Here is a 16122-nt window from a genome sequence, read left to right as displayed (position 1 = left end):
CTTTTCCTTTGTCTCTTATTGGTTCTCATCCATTTTTCCCCCTAATCACCAAACTCTGGCTTCCAGGATCAATAGCAGTTCAAGAGCCAATGTACTCATAAACTCAGATATGCAAGAAATATTTTTCCTGAATTCACTTTTGATTTTGAGTCTGCATACTGCAGGAATAATAAAAACCTAGCCTCAGTAAAGCTGGGGTTTACACCTTCCCCCTTTCTCCCAGGTTTGCGTATACATTCCAGGGAAGCTTATGTAATACCACAATGTTAGCTGTCTGTGCTGACATACGCTGAGATGTGCTATAAGTTCCCTGGTCTGCAGGCATCAGTCCACACAGTGTGCTTCCAACCTGTCACTTGTTTCTATCAACATGGCACCTTTGGGCTGGTCTTTCTGCACTAACACCTCAGACACAAGCAAATCATTCTGCTGCTACTGCAGTATGCTGGAGCCTGGGGACCTCTGGAAGATGCTTAGACCCATTTATCTAAAGCAGAAGGTGTCAAACTGGCAGCCCATAGTCACTCACACCTATATGCATGCTTTTTTTTTAACATAATTGTATCAGTTACCTATCACTGCTTAACAAAACACCCCAAAACTTTACTGGCATAAAATATGTCAATCTATTTGCTCACAATTCTGTGTGTCCACAATTTGGGCTGGGTTTAGCTGGTGGTTCTCCTGCTGGTCTCATTTAGGATCACATATGTGTCTGCAGTCATCTGGCAGCCACATTGCTTCATTCACACATCTGGCAACTAGTGCTGGTTGGTGAGTGCCTGGACAACTCAACAAAGGCAACATGGTATAAATTCTTTAAGAATCTTATTTCCTTATGCCTGTATCTCTCTAATAAGAGACCCAAAGGTTATTTTATCCAGATGATATCTCATTCTCTTTGTCCAGATGGTATCTCATTCTCTTTGTCCAGATGGTATCTCACTCTCAAGGAGGCTAGCCTGCATGGTGGTCTCAAGTAGCAAGAAATGGGAAAATCCTAAAGCACAAGCATTTTTCAAACCTCTGCTTGTGTTGTGTTTGCTATTAGCCAAAGTAAGATTCAAGGAGATAAGTTAAAGACTCCATTTCATGTTGGGAGGAGCAGCAAAGTCACATTGCAAAGGAGCATGTATGCAAGGATGAAAGGAAATTGTGGGCCTTTTTTACAATCTGTTACAGTGACTTCATTCATTCATTCATCCATTCACTTATGTAAGTTGCCAGTGTTTAAAAATTGGAACTTCATTTATATATCTTTAAAACTTACTTAGCCTACCTTACCCATTTACATGTTCTGCCTGGTCTGCTGCACTTGAGTTTACAATAATAAAGCCTAGTTTACGAGATTGTTTTTGTGCAATTAAATGAGGTAATGTCTGTGGGAAAATCTGGCATGACAAGCACTCAATATATGGTTTCTTCCTTCCTGAATGCCATTAGCCATGAAGTTGATACCTGACCATGGCTAAGGAGAGTAGCCAAGATGAAGGACAAGGGAGTCATGGAAAAGTGGCTGGAAAATAACCCTTGGGTCTCTTGTTAGAGGGATACAAGCATAAGGAAATAATATTCTTAAGGAATTTATAAGAACACTAAATATATTTGAGAAATTAAGTGGAACAACAGTAAACATCTAAATTGGCTTTAACCCGAGTGCTTCATTCTGAGCTGTTCACCCAGCTCATCCCTGGGAGGCAACTGTGGAGAGCTGTCCAGACCCGGTCCAAGTTTCGGGCAGCTGTGTGAAAACACCTGTGTCAGGGCACAGCTCGTTTCCTCACTGCTCTCAGAGAGCGAACTCTCCGCCGTGTTCCTTCCTGGCCTGCGTCAAGACTGAGTGGAGAAGCCTTTGCCTCACACACCAAGCACTAACTGCCACACTTCCTCTCATAGCTTTAAATTCTCTGCCTTTAGTGATGACCCTCCTTCCTTTACCTGAAACAAATAATTGGTCAACCTTTATCTCGGGTGAAGAGGAGACAGGCCTCTGCAAACTCTTTAGAAACAGCCCAGGTTTAATAAAAACCAAAGGCAGTTATGAAAGCAGTTTGGGAACAAGCATGCTGGACTTTCTCCCTAGCATAGCCCAGTTAGGAAATGCCTGTGATTGATTTGAGTGACCTGCTGACCAGTGAGCACAGTGAAGAAGTGGAATAACATCCAGTGGGTGGTTTGCAGGAGAAGCAGAAGCATCTGGGCCTGGGTTTCCTGAAATCATCACACCTGCAGCAGAAGGAAAATGACTGAGTTGAAGGTAAGAAACTATCTGGCCAGTTTGCTGTGGTTTCTTCAGCCACAATTCATGGAAGCTTCTGAAAATTCCAGAGAGTCAGAGTTAGCACTAACTTAGAGAGACCCTGGTCCAAGCTACTGTGTTCAAGGCTTTGCCGTAAGCATGGCTGGGGCTGGGGGATGACAAAGAAAATGGATGACAGTCTAATTGTCTATCTCTTGTCTTGTTCAGTTCATAGATTGTCTTGGGAATCTGTAGACCTTATAAGGGCTCTCCTCCACTGTAGACAGACACTTTTCTCCCTGTGACTGTTTGCCAGTCCCTACTCTACACCTTCCTGTCGCTGCAGTTTCCTGGACAGCCTCCAGCCCACCAGTTAGATATGTTTAATCTATTCAGTTATTTTGAGGCTCACAATCAGCCCTTGACCAGCGGAAGTCCTAGCACCTCCTCTAGGAAATAATTCCTTATTATTTAATCTGCAATTGAAAAATATGTATGGGATTCTCCAGGCAAGAATACTGGCAAGGGTAGCCATTTCCTTTTCCAGAGAATTTTCCCAACCCAGGGATCAAACCCAGGTCTCCCACACTGCAAGCAGGTTCTTTAGCATCTAAGTCAGCAGGGAAACTCTTCCTGAGCTCAGTCTTAAGAGAGTTGAAACTGACTAACTTAGAAGGGGTGGGGGCTAGAAGAAATAGTGAGTGCAAAGGCACAGCACACACAGCCCTGCATGTTCTGAGATCCAAGAGTCAAATTTGAGTTGCTCCAGAGACAACCAAAGATGAGATACCAGGATGTGGTCAGTTGTATGTGTTTGGAACTTAGGGGAGAGGGGAGAGCTAGGAGACTAGATATGTGTATGTGTGTGTGTGTTAGTCACTCAGTCATGTCTAACTATTTGCGACCCCATGGGCTGCAGCCCGCCAGGCTCTTCTGTCCATAGAATTTTCCAAGCAAGAATACTGGAGTGGGTTTCCATTTCCTTCTCCAGGGGATCTTCCCAACCCAGGGATTGAACTCTTGTCTCCTGCATTGCAGTCAAATTCTTTACCCTCTGAGCTACCAGGGAAGCCCAGGAGACAAGATACAGTAGGTCATCATATCAATGATGGTAGTTGAAGCCTTAGAAGAGGGGGAGTACATAAAAACTTTATTTCCTGATGAAAATCCTATAGGAAGTTCAGCAGGGTGAAAACATCCTTACCATTTATAAATAAATTATATATAAAATCTTATCCTGCCGAAATTTTTAAGAAATTTAATATGCACAGCACCAGTACACCAACGTAAATTGCATGCTGGTCTTTGTTCTCAGTTTCAAAGACATTCTTCCCAGCCTGCTGTCTAATCTCTGCAAGGAAAGGTTAGCTCTAGAGATCACAGATCCAAACACAGAAAGCCAGATTGCATCATTCTAATCAATACACATTTTAAGTTAAAAAAAATTCCTGCTTTTATTTATTCCTTGTAATGGATATGCCAACCCAAAGCCTCAAATGAAATCACATTTACATAAAAACAGCACAATTGGGGGAAGAAAATTCAAAGGATATAATAATAAAATTTAATTTTAAATGAACTTTGCTATGCTTTAAAGTTGTTTCACTTCTACAAGTCTTGATTTCCTCATTTCTATAAGAAGAGATGTTTAACAAGCAGACTTTGGGCCCCAGGACTAAATATTTTGATTTACTAGGTTTGGGTCTGTATTTAACAAGCTTTGGGGGTGATTCTAATGGTTAATTGAAGATGGGACCCCTGCTCTACATAATTATTGTATCACTTTCCTGTTTCTGTTGTAATAAATTCCCACAAATTTAATGGCTTAAAATGACTAAATTTATTTTCTTCTGGAAAATAAATTCTGGAGGTCAGAAGTCTAAAATCCGTTTCCATGGATTAAAGTCAAAGTGTTGGCTGGTTCCTTTTGATGACTCAGGGGAAGAATCCCTTTCCCTGCATTTCCAGCTTCTAGAAATTTCTTGATTCATGGTCCCTTTCTTCACCTTCAAAGTGCATCATTCTGATTTCTGCTTCCATCATATCACCTTTTCCTCTTCTGTCGTCAAATCCTCCTCTACCACCCTCTTTTATGAAGATATATGATTACATTTAAGTGAAGTGAAAAGTTGCTCAGTCATGTCCGACTCTTTTCGACCCTATGGACTATACAATCCATGGAATTCTCTAGGCCAGAATACTGGAGTGGGTAGCCTTTCCTTTCTCCAGGGCATCTTCCAAACCCAGGGATCGAACCTAGGCCTCCCGTATTGCAGGCAGATTCTTTACCAGCTGAGCCACAGGAAAGCCCAAGAATACTGGAGAGAGTAGCCTATCCCTTATCCAGCAGGTCTTCCTTACCCAGGAATCAAATCAGGGTCTTCTGCATTGCAGGTGGATTCTTTACCAACTGAGCTATTAGGGAAGCCCTGATTGCATTTAGGGCACACCCAAATAATCCAGGACATTTCCCCATTTCAAGATTCTTAATCACATTTGCCAAGTCTCTTTTGCTATATAAGGCAACACTCACAAATTCAAGGGATTAAGACATAGATATATTTGGGGAGCCACTCACTCTTCAGCCTAATCCACTTGAAATAATTAAACTCTTCAGTTTAATCCACTTGAAATAATCGGCAAGTTCACCTAGCAATCTATAACCTATGTTCCCAACAAGGTTAACTAAAAATACTGGACCCTTTACAAAGGAGAAAAAGGTAGCTATAGTTCCATTTCTGCCCTGACTTCTCTCACTTTTCCTCATGCCCTGTAAAAGGAGATGAAGTACACCATCTGCTCATCCCATCAGGGTGTTATCCAGAATCAGAGTCAGGCGAAAGCACCTCATAAAACTACTCTGACAAGTAAATCATATCCTGGGGACCAAGTGAGAATTAGAAATCTGTACACTAGGGAACTGCCAAAGAACTGACGCTACTGAAATTACATGAGTTCAGTCATTTGTTCTTTAGAAAGGATGTGGAAAGGATGTGTATAATTCTCTTGGAAGGAAACAAAATCATATTTTTATGTTGGATAAAATTATTCAGAATCCAGATTGAAGAAAGCATATAAATACACACACTTGACGTCAGATTTAATTATGTATTTATTTGTATAAGATGTATTTGTATAGTCACTGAATCAGCTGGAGTTGAAAGCTTGAATTTTCACAGCTGATAGGAGCAGAGTTCAGATTCTGTCCTTGATCTCAAAGCCTTGGGGAAGCAGCTACAGAACACTGCTTCCTCCATTCTGATACATTCAGCAGTGAGGCACAAGATATTTAAAGCTCTAACAAACTCATCTGTAATTTTTCTCTCAGGAGATTAGGAAAACCAACTGGTCTGAGAATGACTCAGCAGTTTCCACCCTCCTCTTCAGCCAATGCACCACAGCTAAGAGTGGGAAACCAATTCAGAACTCACACCTCTCTCCAAGCTGGGTGGCTCCCTTCCAAACCACCAGCTGTTCTTTCTACTTTCTTTTCTATTTTTTAAAGGAATCTGAAGCAAATGCTTTAAAACTACACATAGTAAGTCTCTCTTCCTCTGTTTCCAATGTACAAATAACCCTGGACTCTGCTCTGAGGCCAGCAGTTGCAAAGAATGCAGCAAGTTAATGAGTAAACCTACGCACTCCTGCCAGAGACCTCGGCTGTTGCACTCAGACCTGCCTGCCTCCCTTTGCAGAAACAGCGCAGCAGTGGAGCACAGTGAAGGCACTGTGGCACCCTGTGGCTTCAGTCAAGACCGGTCTAAAATTCCATCCCACAGACCTGAAGATAATCTGGGGTCATTACCATTTCTCAGCAGCTCAGATTCAATCCTCTTGATGGTGAGCACGAGGTTCATTTAGAGAGAAGAAAATTGTATTCAGTGGAGAGTCATAATGTTGGATGGTCTCTGCCATTTCCCCAAAGAAATCATTCCAAACTACATGCCACTGCTGTTAACCAATCTGTGTGTAATATAACTCGCTGTTTTTAGTGCTGATAGATTTTCAAATATAAAAAAATACTGTGTCTGGAGGCAAAAAGGAATAATTTCAGTTCCATTGCTTTCTAGGTTCTAACATTTCACATTTGCTATTCCTTCCAAGTACGGGCAGCTGTTGCCCTGCTCGGTGTTCACACTTGCAGGTGAATTCCATCAAGCTCCTTCTGCATGCTGCTGAGAACTCTGGAGGGCTTATCCTCCACCCACTTACATCCTTCTTATATATCTTAGAGACTGTGCTCAGATGGTGGTATTTCACTCACTGAGTGAAGCTGCACTTTCATTTTCATGAGCTAAAACTAAGTACATTTAAGAAAAAACTATGGGAAGAAAACAGCCATTTTTGATGTTTAAGTTAGAGAAAAGGGTTTGGGGGGTTGGTCCTAACCCTACTTGGGCTTCCCAGGTGGCCCTACTGGTAAAGAACCTGCCTGCAAATGCAGGATACGCAAGAGATGTGGGTTCAATCCCTGGGTCGGGAAGATGCCCTGGAGGACGGCATGGCTACGCATTCCAGTATCCTTGCCTGGAGAATTCCATGAACAGGGAAGCCTGGCAGGCTGCCGTCCATGGGGTCACAAAGAGTTGGACTCGACTGAAGCAACTTAGCACACGCATGCGCGCGCACACACACACACACACACACACAGCCCTTCTTAGAGCAGGATACATACTCTTGCGTTGGCATAGGCTTCAAAGGAAAATTAAAACAATAGGTATCTATTGAGTACCTTCTATAAACAAGGCACAAAGCATATACAGAGGTAAACAAGATGCCATAGTTCCAGCCTTTATGGAGCTTATAAACTAGCAGAAAAAACAGAGAGTGAACAAGAACTCACAGGTGTGTTAAGTGTTGTCAGAATCAGTTTCAGGGGACCTACACACTTTGTTGAGAAACTCTCTTTTCCTCTCTCTGAACATAAAGTAAACAGATGGCAGTCAGAATGCACTCCTTTGTGCCACTGAGGACAGATTCTGGTCTGACCCTTCTCCTGAAGGCCACCCATATCTTCCTATTTTGTTTTCTTGTGTCCACATAGATGCAAACATATATACAAGTGCTCCATATGTGAGCCAGATGATATAGGCTTTTGCCTGCAGCCAGGTTGATTGGACAGCTTTTTCTCAAGGGTTTTGCTGTCAGATTGGATCCACACATCTCCTTGTAGCTGCTTGTTTCAGTGTACGGAGGGGGAGTGGAGCACCAACCTCAGGGAGGTTTCTATCTAGGCAAGCAAGATCTTACTAACCTGGAGTTGAGCCTGAGCCATCTCCCTCTCAGGAACTCCCCGATGGACCCAGAATTAAAGAACCTGTTCTTCAGTTCAGTTCAGTTCAGTTTAGTCGCTCAGTCGTGTCTGGCTCTTTGCAACCCCATGAATCGCAGCACGCCAGGCCTCCCTGTCCCTCACCAACTCCCGGAGTTCACCCAGACTCATGTCCATCGAGTCAGTGATGCCATGCAGCCATCTCATCCTCCGTCGTCCCCTTCTCCTCTTGCCCCCAATCCCTCCCAGCATCAGAGTCTTTTCCAATGAGTCAACTCTTCGCATGAGGTGGCCAAAGTACTGGACTTTCAGCTTTAGCATCATTCCTTCCAAAGAAATCCCAGGGCTGATCTCCTTCAGAATGGACTGGTTGGATCTCCTTGCAGTCCAAGGGACTCTCAAGAGTCTTCTCCAACACCACAGTTCAAAAGCATCAATTCTTCGGCACTCAGCCTTCTTCACAGTCCAACTCTCACATCCATACATGACCACTGGAAAAACCATAGCCTTGACTAGATGGACCTTTGTTGGCAAAGTAATGTCTCTGCTTGTGAATGTGCTATCTAGGTTGGTCATAACTTTCCTTCCAAGGAGTAAGCATCTTTTAATTTCATGGCTGCAGTCACCATCTGCAGTGATTTTGGAGCCCCCAAAAATAAAGTCTGACACTGTTTCCACTGTTTCCCCATCTATTTCCCATGAAGTGATGGGACTGGATGCCATGATCTGGGACAATTAAGAACAAGCCCATAAATCAATTAAGTAAGTACAGCTAGGGGTGGTGAGTCTATGCAATATCCAGCACTCTTCTCCCAATCAATTGTGGGTCTTTGAAATTCATGCAGGGAAATTATCTGTCCTAAATGGGTCACATGCCAAGACATAGTAAAGATATGATGTATAGAACATGATAAACACATGTCCATATAGAAATTTCTTACCTTCGTAGACTGTCAAATAGCAGAATACTCTTTAAGTCCCATTAATGGTGGCCTTTGTGTCTTGTCACATGCAGTACATTTCTGGATTCGGGAATGAGTGTGCCTCAGAGGACCCTCGTTGCCCAGGTGCCCTGCCAGAAGGACAGGTATGAGTAAATAAAATATTAATTAGAGAACTCTGAATTAAAGGAAAGTATGACCAGCCTTCAGGTCAAGTGCCTCTTCCCACCATGGCTATTGTATTAGCCTGTGAACTGTCTAAAAGTGTTACAGATTGTTAAGACAATTGGGATACTGAACAGCAATAATGCAAAAGTTAAAGTTGGATAATGGTTACCTATGGCAAAACACTTACCCCCAAGATAAGTAAGACTAACTGTAGGGCTTTCAGGAGGATCCCCCAGGTTCAGGGTTAGGGGACTTTCTTATACTTCTTTGAACCACATAAGATATGACAATGAGGAGAAAATAATCAGCCCTTGTTTTAAAATGTGTGCACAAAGATGTTCACACTAGTATTGGTTACAATAAAAACTATGGCAAACAAAAATTTTTCAAAAAAATTTGACTATTTCATGGCATAAAAAATGCTCATGATATATATACTGTTTCCTCTTTTTTAATATGCTAATTATTAATAAGACTACACATATCATAGGATCCCCATTTTGGAGGGTAAGAATAGAAAGAAATATACTCATATGTCAGCATTGGGATATTCCTGAAGGGTGAGATAGGTTATAATTTATAAATTTTATACAATAACTTACCTAAAACTTTATTACAAGAAAGATATATAGGTTGAAGATGGTCATGTGCAGTAAGTGACCCAGAGCATCCCCATCCAAGCCAGAATTCCCCCCACTGAGTTGTTTCATGGGAAGGTGGGATACCTTTCTGATCGAGTGATGTCATTTATTGCCTCCTTTGTTTTAGAATAATCCTCAAGTTTGCCCCTACAATCTGTATGCTGAGCAGCTCTCAGGATCAGCTTTCACTTGTCCACGGAGCACCAATAAAAGAAGGTATGGGAACTATAACTAGTATTTAATTCTGCCTCCTATACCTAGGCCACAACCTCCCAGGGCTGCCCAAAATCCTGCTTCTTATAGGCTGTGCCTTGGATCATTGTCAGGGAAAGACGCATCTCATCTTCAGCTAGAATCAAGTGACTGTTGGAAGAAGTAGAGAGAACAGCTGCATAGAGCCTAGAAAACAGATATGTCTAGTTACATTTGCAAACTGTTGCTTGTACTCAGAAAAAAAATGTTCCTGATAGTCTGGCCTTCCCCTAGGAATTGTCCAATTTTGTTTTACTTTTTTTTTTTTAATACTGATTAACTCAAAGTTACAGAAGATTCAGTGCAATATCTTCCTCAGCTGACTAGAAGTATTATGTTCTTTGGATGAAAATATTGGATAATCCAAGCATGGGTTAGATGAAAGGTCATGTATTATGGCCCCTTGTGGTCTGAATTAATAAGGTTTTTTCTCCTTGGAATTTGCCTTTGCTGGAAACCAGCACATTCATTAGCACAATGTGTCATGTTCCCATGTCCTACAAGCCAGGTCAGTGAACACACTCCCTTGGTTAACTCCTATGGTGCAGATAAGATGCAGTAGATGTTGTGATTTGGAGAGGCAGTTAAGTGTTGTGACTTAAACAAGCAGCATCCAATTGCAAGAATTTCAGACCAGATGAAGGTATCCACAAAGAGGGCTGCTACTTACATTGGAGGTTGAGGGTGGAGGGTAGGCAGTCTTGTACTACTTAGTGGAAGATGATTGGGTTTATCTCCAGAGAGTCTTCCTGAGAAGTCAATGAGACAGTGAGTACAAGAGCATCATGGACCACACAAATGATGGATTGTTCCCCTTACCGGTTCATCATGCCCACACTGCAGTCAGGCCTCCTGAGTTTAAATCCTGGCTCCTTCTCTTTCCAGCTGTGTGACCTCAGGCATGTCATCTACCCTCTTAGAGCCTACTGGTTTTTCATTTGTAGAAAACATAATAATAGTATTTATTTCATAGTCTTGAAGAGGATTAAAGGAAAGAATGTATGCAAAGTCCTTAGCACATTGCCAGGTACCTGGTGAGTGCTCAATTAACATTAATTACCATAATCATCACTATTGCCACAATAGTAGAGTGTCTGCCTTTAATACATGGTATCCCTAAACGCCTGTCAGAAAATTGAGTGGCAGGTGCTGTTATCACATCAATATCAATATTGCTTCTCTCTCACTAGATCTGCACATGAAGAAGGGAAGAGATAGTTTCCCATACTTGTCAAATCAGGATTAATTCTATCACTATTTAATCATCTCTCTCTCTCTGCAAGCCCAGATAGCCAAGGTAAGGTAAGCACACAGACAATTCTTGTCCATTCTAATTTATGACAGCCTGGCCTCCGTGGCTATGTTCTTGACTTTATGACCCATTCACTAACGGGACACCTGGACTCCGAATTCTACTGCCTGCCCCCATTATTCAGCAATCTCTTCAGCCAGCGGGAGTAGAGCTCTATTCCAGGAGGCTGAAAAGGAGCTGTCGGCATTTCATTAAGATGCTGGCACCATTCCCTGAATCAGAATTAAATCTCTGTCCAGGGCAATGTAGTGCTGCCTGGGGAGTTTTACAAACTCGGCTGAAAAACAAAGGACACTAGGCATGGTTCACCCATCTGTCTAGAACTCTTCAAAGGTATCCACAAGTTTTCTGAAAATGCTCAAAGTCCCCAGGGGGAAGATGGAGCCAACGCCATCCATAAGTGAGAAAGCCTGGTATTCCTACATTTAGTCAACCACAGAATTCAGGACCCCTCACCCCCACCCAAAAACTGTCAGAGTATATCTATCAGGGGTTGGTTTTTATGATTAGTTAGCTGATCCTTTCGGTCCTGAGAAGGTCAAAGCCAGGACAGAGAATGTGGAAAATCTGGACCGTCATAACAATGTAGATGATAGGGGTAGACAGATAAACAACTCAACACACGTCTAATAAGTGAGCACCTACTCTACCAGGCATTCTTGGTACATAAACTCAATCCTGACAACAATCCTAGGAGATAAGGATGAGGAACATAGACTCAAAAAACTTGCCCAGGATCTCACAGTTGGTTCCAAGACACACATACGTGTTCTCAATTTTGTATACTACTAGATGCTAGCGAGGCATAGTTATTAATAATTATGGTCTGAAGTCCAATGTCTGAGATCACTTCACCTAGAGTTCGAGGAAACAGAAGAAAACTGAACAAATCTAGCTTGATCTCCCGAATGACTCAGTTTCAGGCCAGGCCAACTCCAGCTCCTGAAGTAGACTGTCCTGGGGCTTAAAGGGCCAGAACCTGTTCAAGCAGGTCTAATCTTCCATTGCCCCAGGTGGTGTTCCTCTTCCTGCTGTACTCTGTCAGGGTAACAGCCTCTGAGAGGACTTGGGTCCCTCTTAGTGAGTTTCAGTGTCCCTCTCGACTTCTGGATCGTTCTCCTCCTGGTGTCCTTCAGGGCTCCTTCATTAAGATCACCTCTTACTGAAACAAGGCGATGTATGTGTGTTGGTCGCTCAGTCGTATCCGACTCTTTGCGACCCCATGGTCACAGTCTCCTCTGTCTGCTCACAATCTGCTTGCCAGTCTCCTCTGTCCATAGAATGAATTCTCCAGGCAAGAATACTGGAGTGAGTTGCCATTCCCTTCTCTAGGAGATCTTCCCAACCCAGGGATCAAACCCAGTCTCCCAAATTATAGATGGATTCCTTACTCTCTGAGTCACCAGAGAAGCTTCTACAAAGTTTCAAGAGCTTTGTAACTTGAAACAAAGTTACAAATGTGCTATAGGAAAATATGGATAGTTTTATAATTTTAGAGTATAGTTGTGTTAATTTCCTAAATCTCTTACAAATTAGCATAAAAAAGACAACCAATAGAAAAATGGTAAAGAACTTGGGCAAGTAATTCACAGAAAAATTACAAGGCGCCCATAAACATATAGATTCTCAACCTAACTCATAAATAAAGGTAATTCAAAATAAAAATTAGATAGCATTTTTCACCTAAGGTCAAAATTATTCATAATACTGCATATTTGTAAAGATGTGGGTAATCAGCCACTTTCATACATTACTGTTGTGAGACTAAAATGGTACAGCAATTTGGCAATTTTGCTTATTATGCATTGGAAACATCTGAAAGAATATACAAGAAAATTGTTAAACAGTTCTAATTAGCCTCTGAGAACTGGCGCTGGAGAAATTAGAGGAGAAAGTCTTTTACCTTTTGGGACTTTTTAAATTGCTTGAATTATTTTTAGCACTGGCATGAATTAATTTTACAATTTTAAGTAAGAAAATTGATTAATATTTCAAAAATCACAAAGAAACCACCTGTATTGTCTCAAACTGTGTGGGCTTCATTTTCCTCACTTACTAGAGCCAGAACAAAGATTAGGATCCAATGACATATATAAGCTAATGTTTTCCTGTGGGTCTGCCTGCACAGATATCCCTCAAGGTACTTTCTGACTTCCTTTATAGCTGTCATTGGGAAAGACAATTCTTTCTTTGCCAGCATGGAAATAACCGAGGGCTAGAGCCTCCAACTCTCCATTTGATGGGTAGGGTTGAAAGGTGAGAAGAGGCAGGGCTATGGGCAACAGTGGCTATTAAGAAGTGATGCTGTGTCATTGCATCTCACATTAAAGCCCACAGATCGTTGTGGACTTGAGTGTCTTCCTGATGGTACTTCCTGAGACAGTCTGGGCATCACCCATAACTTCACCCTAAGTTTTGTGTGTCCTTGTTTCCTCCCCACAGCTGGCTGTATAGGATTCTACCTTCAGTTTCTCACAAGCCTTTTGAGTTCATTGACCAAGGCCACATCACTCACAACTGGGACGAAGTTGATCCTGATCCTAACCAGGTAACCTAGTCCTATGAGTTGGAGAGCAGCATGTATCCAAAGCCTTAAATATAAACATTTAAGCCTAACCTGGGTCTTTGAGAAAGTAGATAGATTTTTTAAAATAAGTGCTACAGTGTATCTGTTCCTTTGCCCAAACTTGGGTAGGAATTTTGGAAGTGATTGGCTGTGCCTATGCACATGTGTGGGTATAAGCTTTCATTTTTCTAGCTGCAGGAGTGCCCAGTGAATGAATGGAAATTATATAGGTTGGTGAAAATACATCTACACATCTGTAGACTGGTTGATTTTCACCTAAACTGTCACCTGCAAACCTCAGTTCCTTGCCTGAAAGTTTCCTTCTTTTGGTCTAGTGACAAATGGGCTTTCCCTCTGCATATTGTTTATGTACTGTGCTTTCAGTAACGAGAGACACCCAGGGCTATAATAGACTGAGCTCTTTTTTTTACCTTCTGAGCACCCGAGTGTATTCTCTTTGCCCCTGAGTTGAGGTACATGTCACCAATAACAAAAGGATAAGGCAGAAAGGAAAACAGACCTAGGTTTGCCTCCCTGGCCTTCTACTTAACCCGCTGTCTTTGAGCGGTCAAGTCACTGTTCACTCTCTGAGAATCTGCCTGATTCCTCAACGGATTATATCTCAAATTCTCCAATTTCTCCTTTAGAGTTACAATGCTCATACTCATTTGTTTTAGATTAATAAATAGACCCAATGGCTTAATAACAGGACCCCATTATATTAGAAAAAAACAAAAACAAAGGATGGATACCTATACTTCTAAAGGATTCATGGTCAGGACAGAAATTAAGCATTTATTGGATATTTGTTTTGGAAAGTTGAGAAGGTAATTGAACCACAGTAAGTTTTCTAATTCTTTTCTTATTCAGCAAAGAGAATCCTCAATTAAGTTTCTGATAGTTCTCTCAAGTGGAGCCAAATCTCATATTATACAAAGGAACAAGGTGGCTGCTAAATCAGCAAGTTAAACAAGTTCAAACCAAATCATCTCTGAAAAATCCCTTAACTCCCCATAAAGTATAAGATACGTGGTTTTGTGTGTGCTACTCTGTATGGTAATTCTTATGTACATTAAATTTGAGAACCATTGAGCTAAATTTGAAAACCATTGAGCATTAATTAAAAGAAGGATTGCAGGCAAAATCTGTAGGCAGATATTTGGGAATTAAATCATGGGACCCTTAAGATAACTATCAGCCTGGTATATGGGGTGAAGAAGGGAGTTCCACTGTGCCTGCTGCTAATATCATTCACACAGTTATCTAAGACTTGATAATCTTAGATGTGGTTGTGTGGGCAACAGTGGAGCCATGCTTATGTCATTTTTTGGGGGTGGAGAGTGAAGTTTTAAACCTAATCTTTAAGGAAAATGTGAGTGTGATGTGTAATATGCTCAGTAATATCCTTTTATTATATCGTATTTTTATCTCTATGACTACTATGATACATTTTATTTGACATGAGTGCAACCCTTCATAATGATTATTTGGAGGTACAAGTGGCTTTTCTATGGAAGCTAACCTCATTCTGATAGAATTTTTCTGATTTTGTCTTATTTTAAGAGTAATATGTATTTATAAAAACTTAAATGATATAGAAATTAGCAAAGTAGAAAATGGAAGTCTCCCACCATAGGTGAGAGTCAAGTACATCAGTTGTGCATGTTAATTCATTATTTCATAAGTAGTTGGCACACACACATTCTGAGACAGAAGTTTGAGGAAACTGCAGTTTTAAAAATTTAATTGAAGTACAGTTGATTTATAATGTCTTAGTTTCTATTGTACAGCAAAGTGATTTATTTATAGATATAGAATCTTTTTCATATTCTTTTCCATTATGTTTCTTATAGGATATTGAGTATAGTCCCTGTACTATACAGTGGAGCCTTGCTGTTTATCTATTTTATATGCAGTGGTGTGTATCTGCTAATGAGGAAGCTGCATTTAAAAGCCTGAGTTAATCCAGGGGCATCCAAATAGATGCATTGAAAGTTTCTGCTTGTTTCTAGTAGATCCTCAGTACACACTTGTTTGTTCTTCCCCTTCCCCATTTCCTTGCTTTGCATTTCTCCTCGAACTTGTTACCTTCCTCCTGTTCTGAATTCCTTCAAACACTTTCTCCATAGTGCATTTCTCCAAATACATTTCTTCTCCAATATTTCTCCTGCTCATTTTTGACTCTGTGCTCACACAAATGGGGACAGATGTGCCCCAGAACTCAATCGTACTTCAGGTTGGACACCAGTTCCATCAACGTGGTGTTTTATCCTCCTCCGACTCTGTAATCCTACACCCTGATACACACCCTGGCTGTTCTTGAAAAATTCATCCTTTTGTCTTTTTGTTTACACCTTCTTGACAAGTTAATATCTCTTTCCAATTTTATGCTTCATTAATTAACCACACCAATCTGCATTCATCACTCCTCCTACCCCCCACAACCTCTTCCAAATATGTACTCCAGACTCTCATGGAGAAAGTCTGAGAAAATTATTTTTAGGTATCCATCTGACAGTCTTCTCAGCTGAAACCTGTACAATAGGTATGTCTTCACCTGTCACAGACCCAATCCAATGCTTCATCAGCTTCACCAACTCCCTGTGTTAGTCATCTCTGAGTATTTGAAGACATGACAGTTACTTAATGTTTCCTCCAAGGGAGCATTTTGGGATAAGCTATCATCACCGTCATCTGTGATTTCCTCCCAGGAAGATTGGAAATGATGTCC

General features: G+C 41.3%; 1 protein-coding gene across 1 annotated transcript in view; it reads left to right on the top strand.

Moving 5' to 3' along the window:
- Positions 1-2165: 2165 nt before the first annotated feature.
- The window catches only part of HGD (homogentisate 1,2-dioxygenase), a 42636-nt gene continuing 28679 nt past the window's right edge, over positions 2166-16122 (top strand). Inside the window, 4 exon segments of the mRNA NM_001144852.1 lie at positions 2166-2257; positions 8527-8598; positions 9389-9477; positions 13268-13373. Of these exon segments, the coding sequence (NP_001138324.1) occupies positions 2243-2257; positions 8527-8598; positions 9389-9477; positions 13268-13373 (282 nt within the window). The 5' untranslated portion in view covers positions 2166-2242.

Source organism: Bos taurus, chromosome 1 (assembly GCF_002263795.3).
Source record: "Bos taurus isolate L1 Dominette 01449 registration number 42190680 breed Hereford chromosome 1, ARS-UCD2.0, whole genome shotgun sequence".
In the NCBI taxonomy this organism is placed as follows: Eukaryota; Metazoa; Chordata; class Mammalia; order Artiodactyla; family Bovidae; genus Bos; species Bos taurus.
Note: the sequence above shows the minus strand (reverse complement) of the source record. Positions and strands in the feature narration are given on the sequence as shown.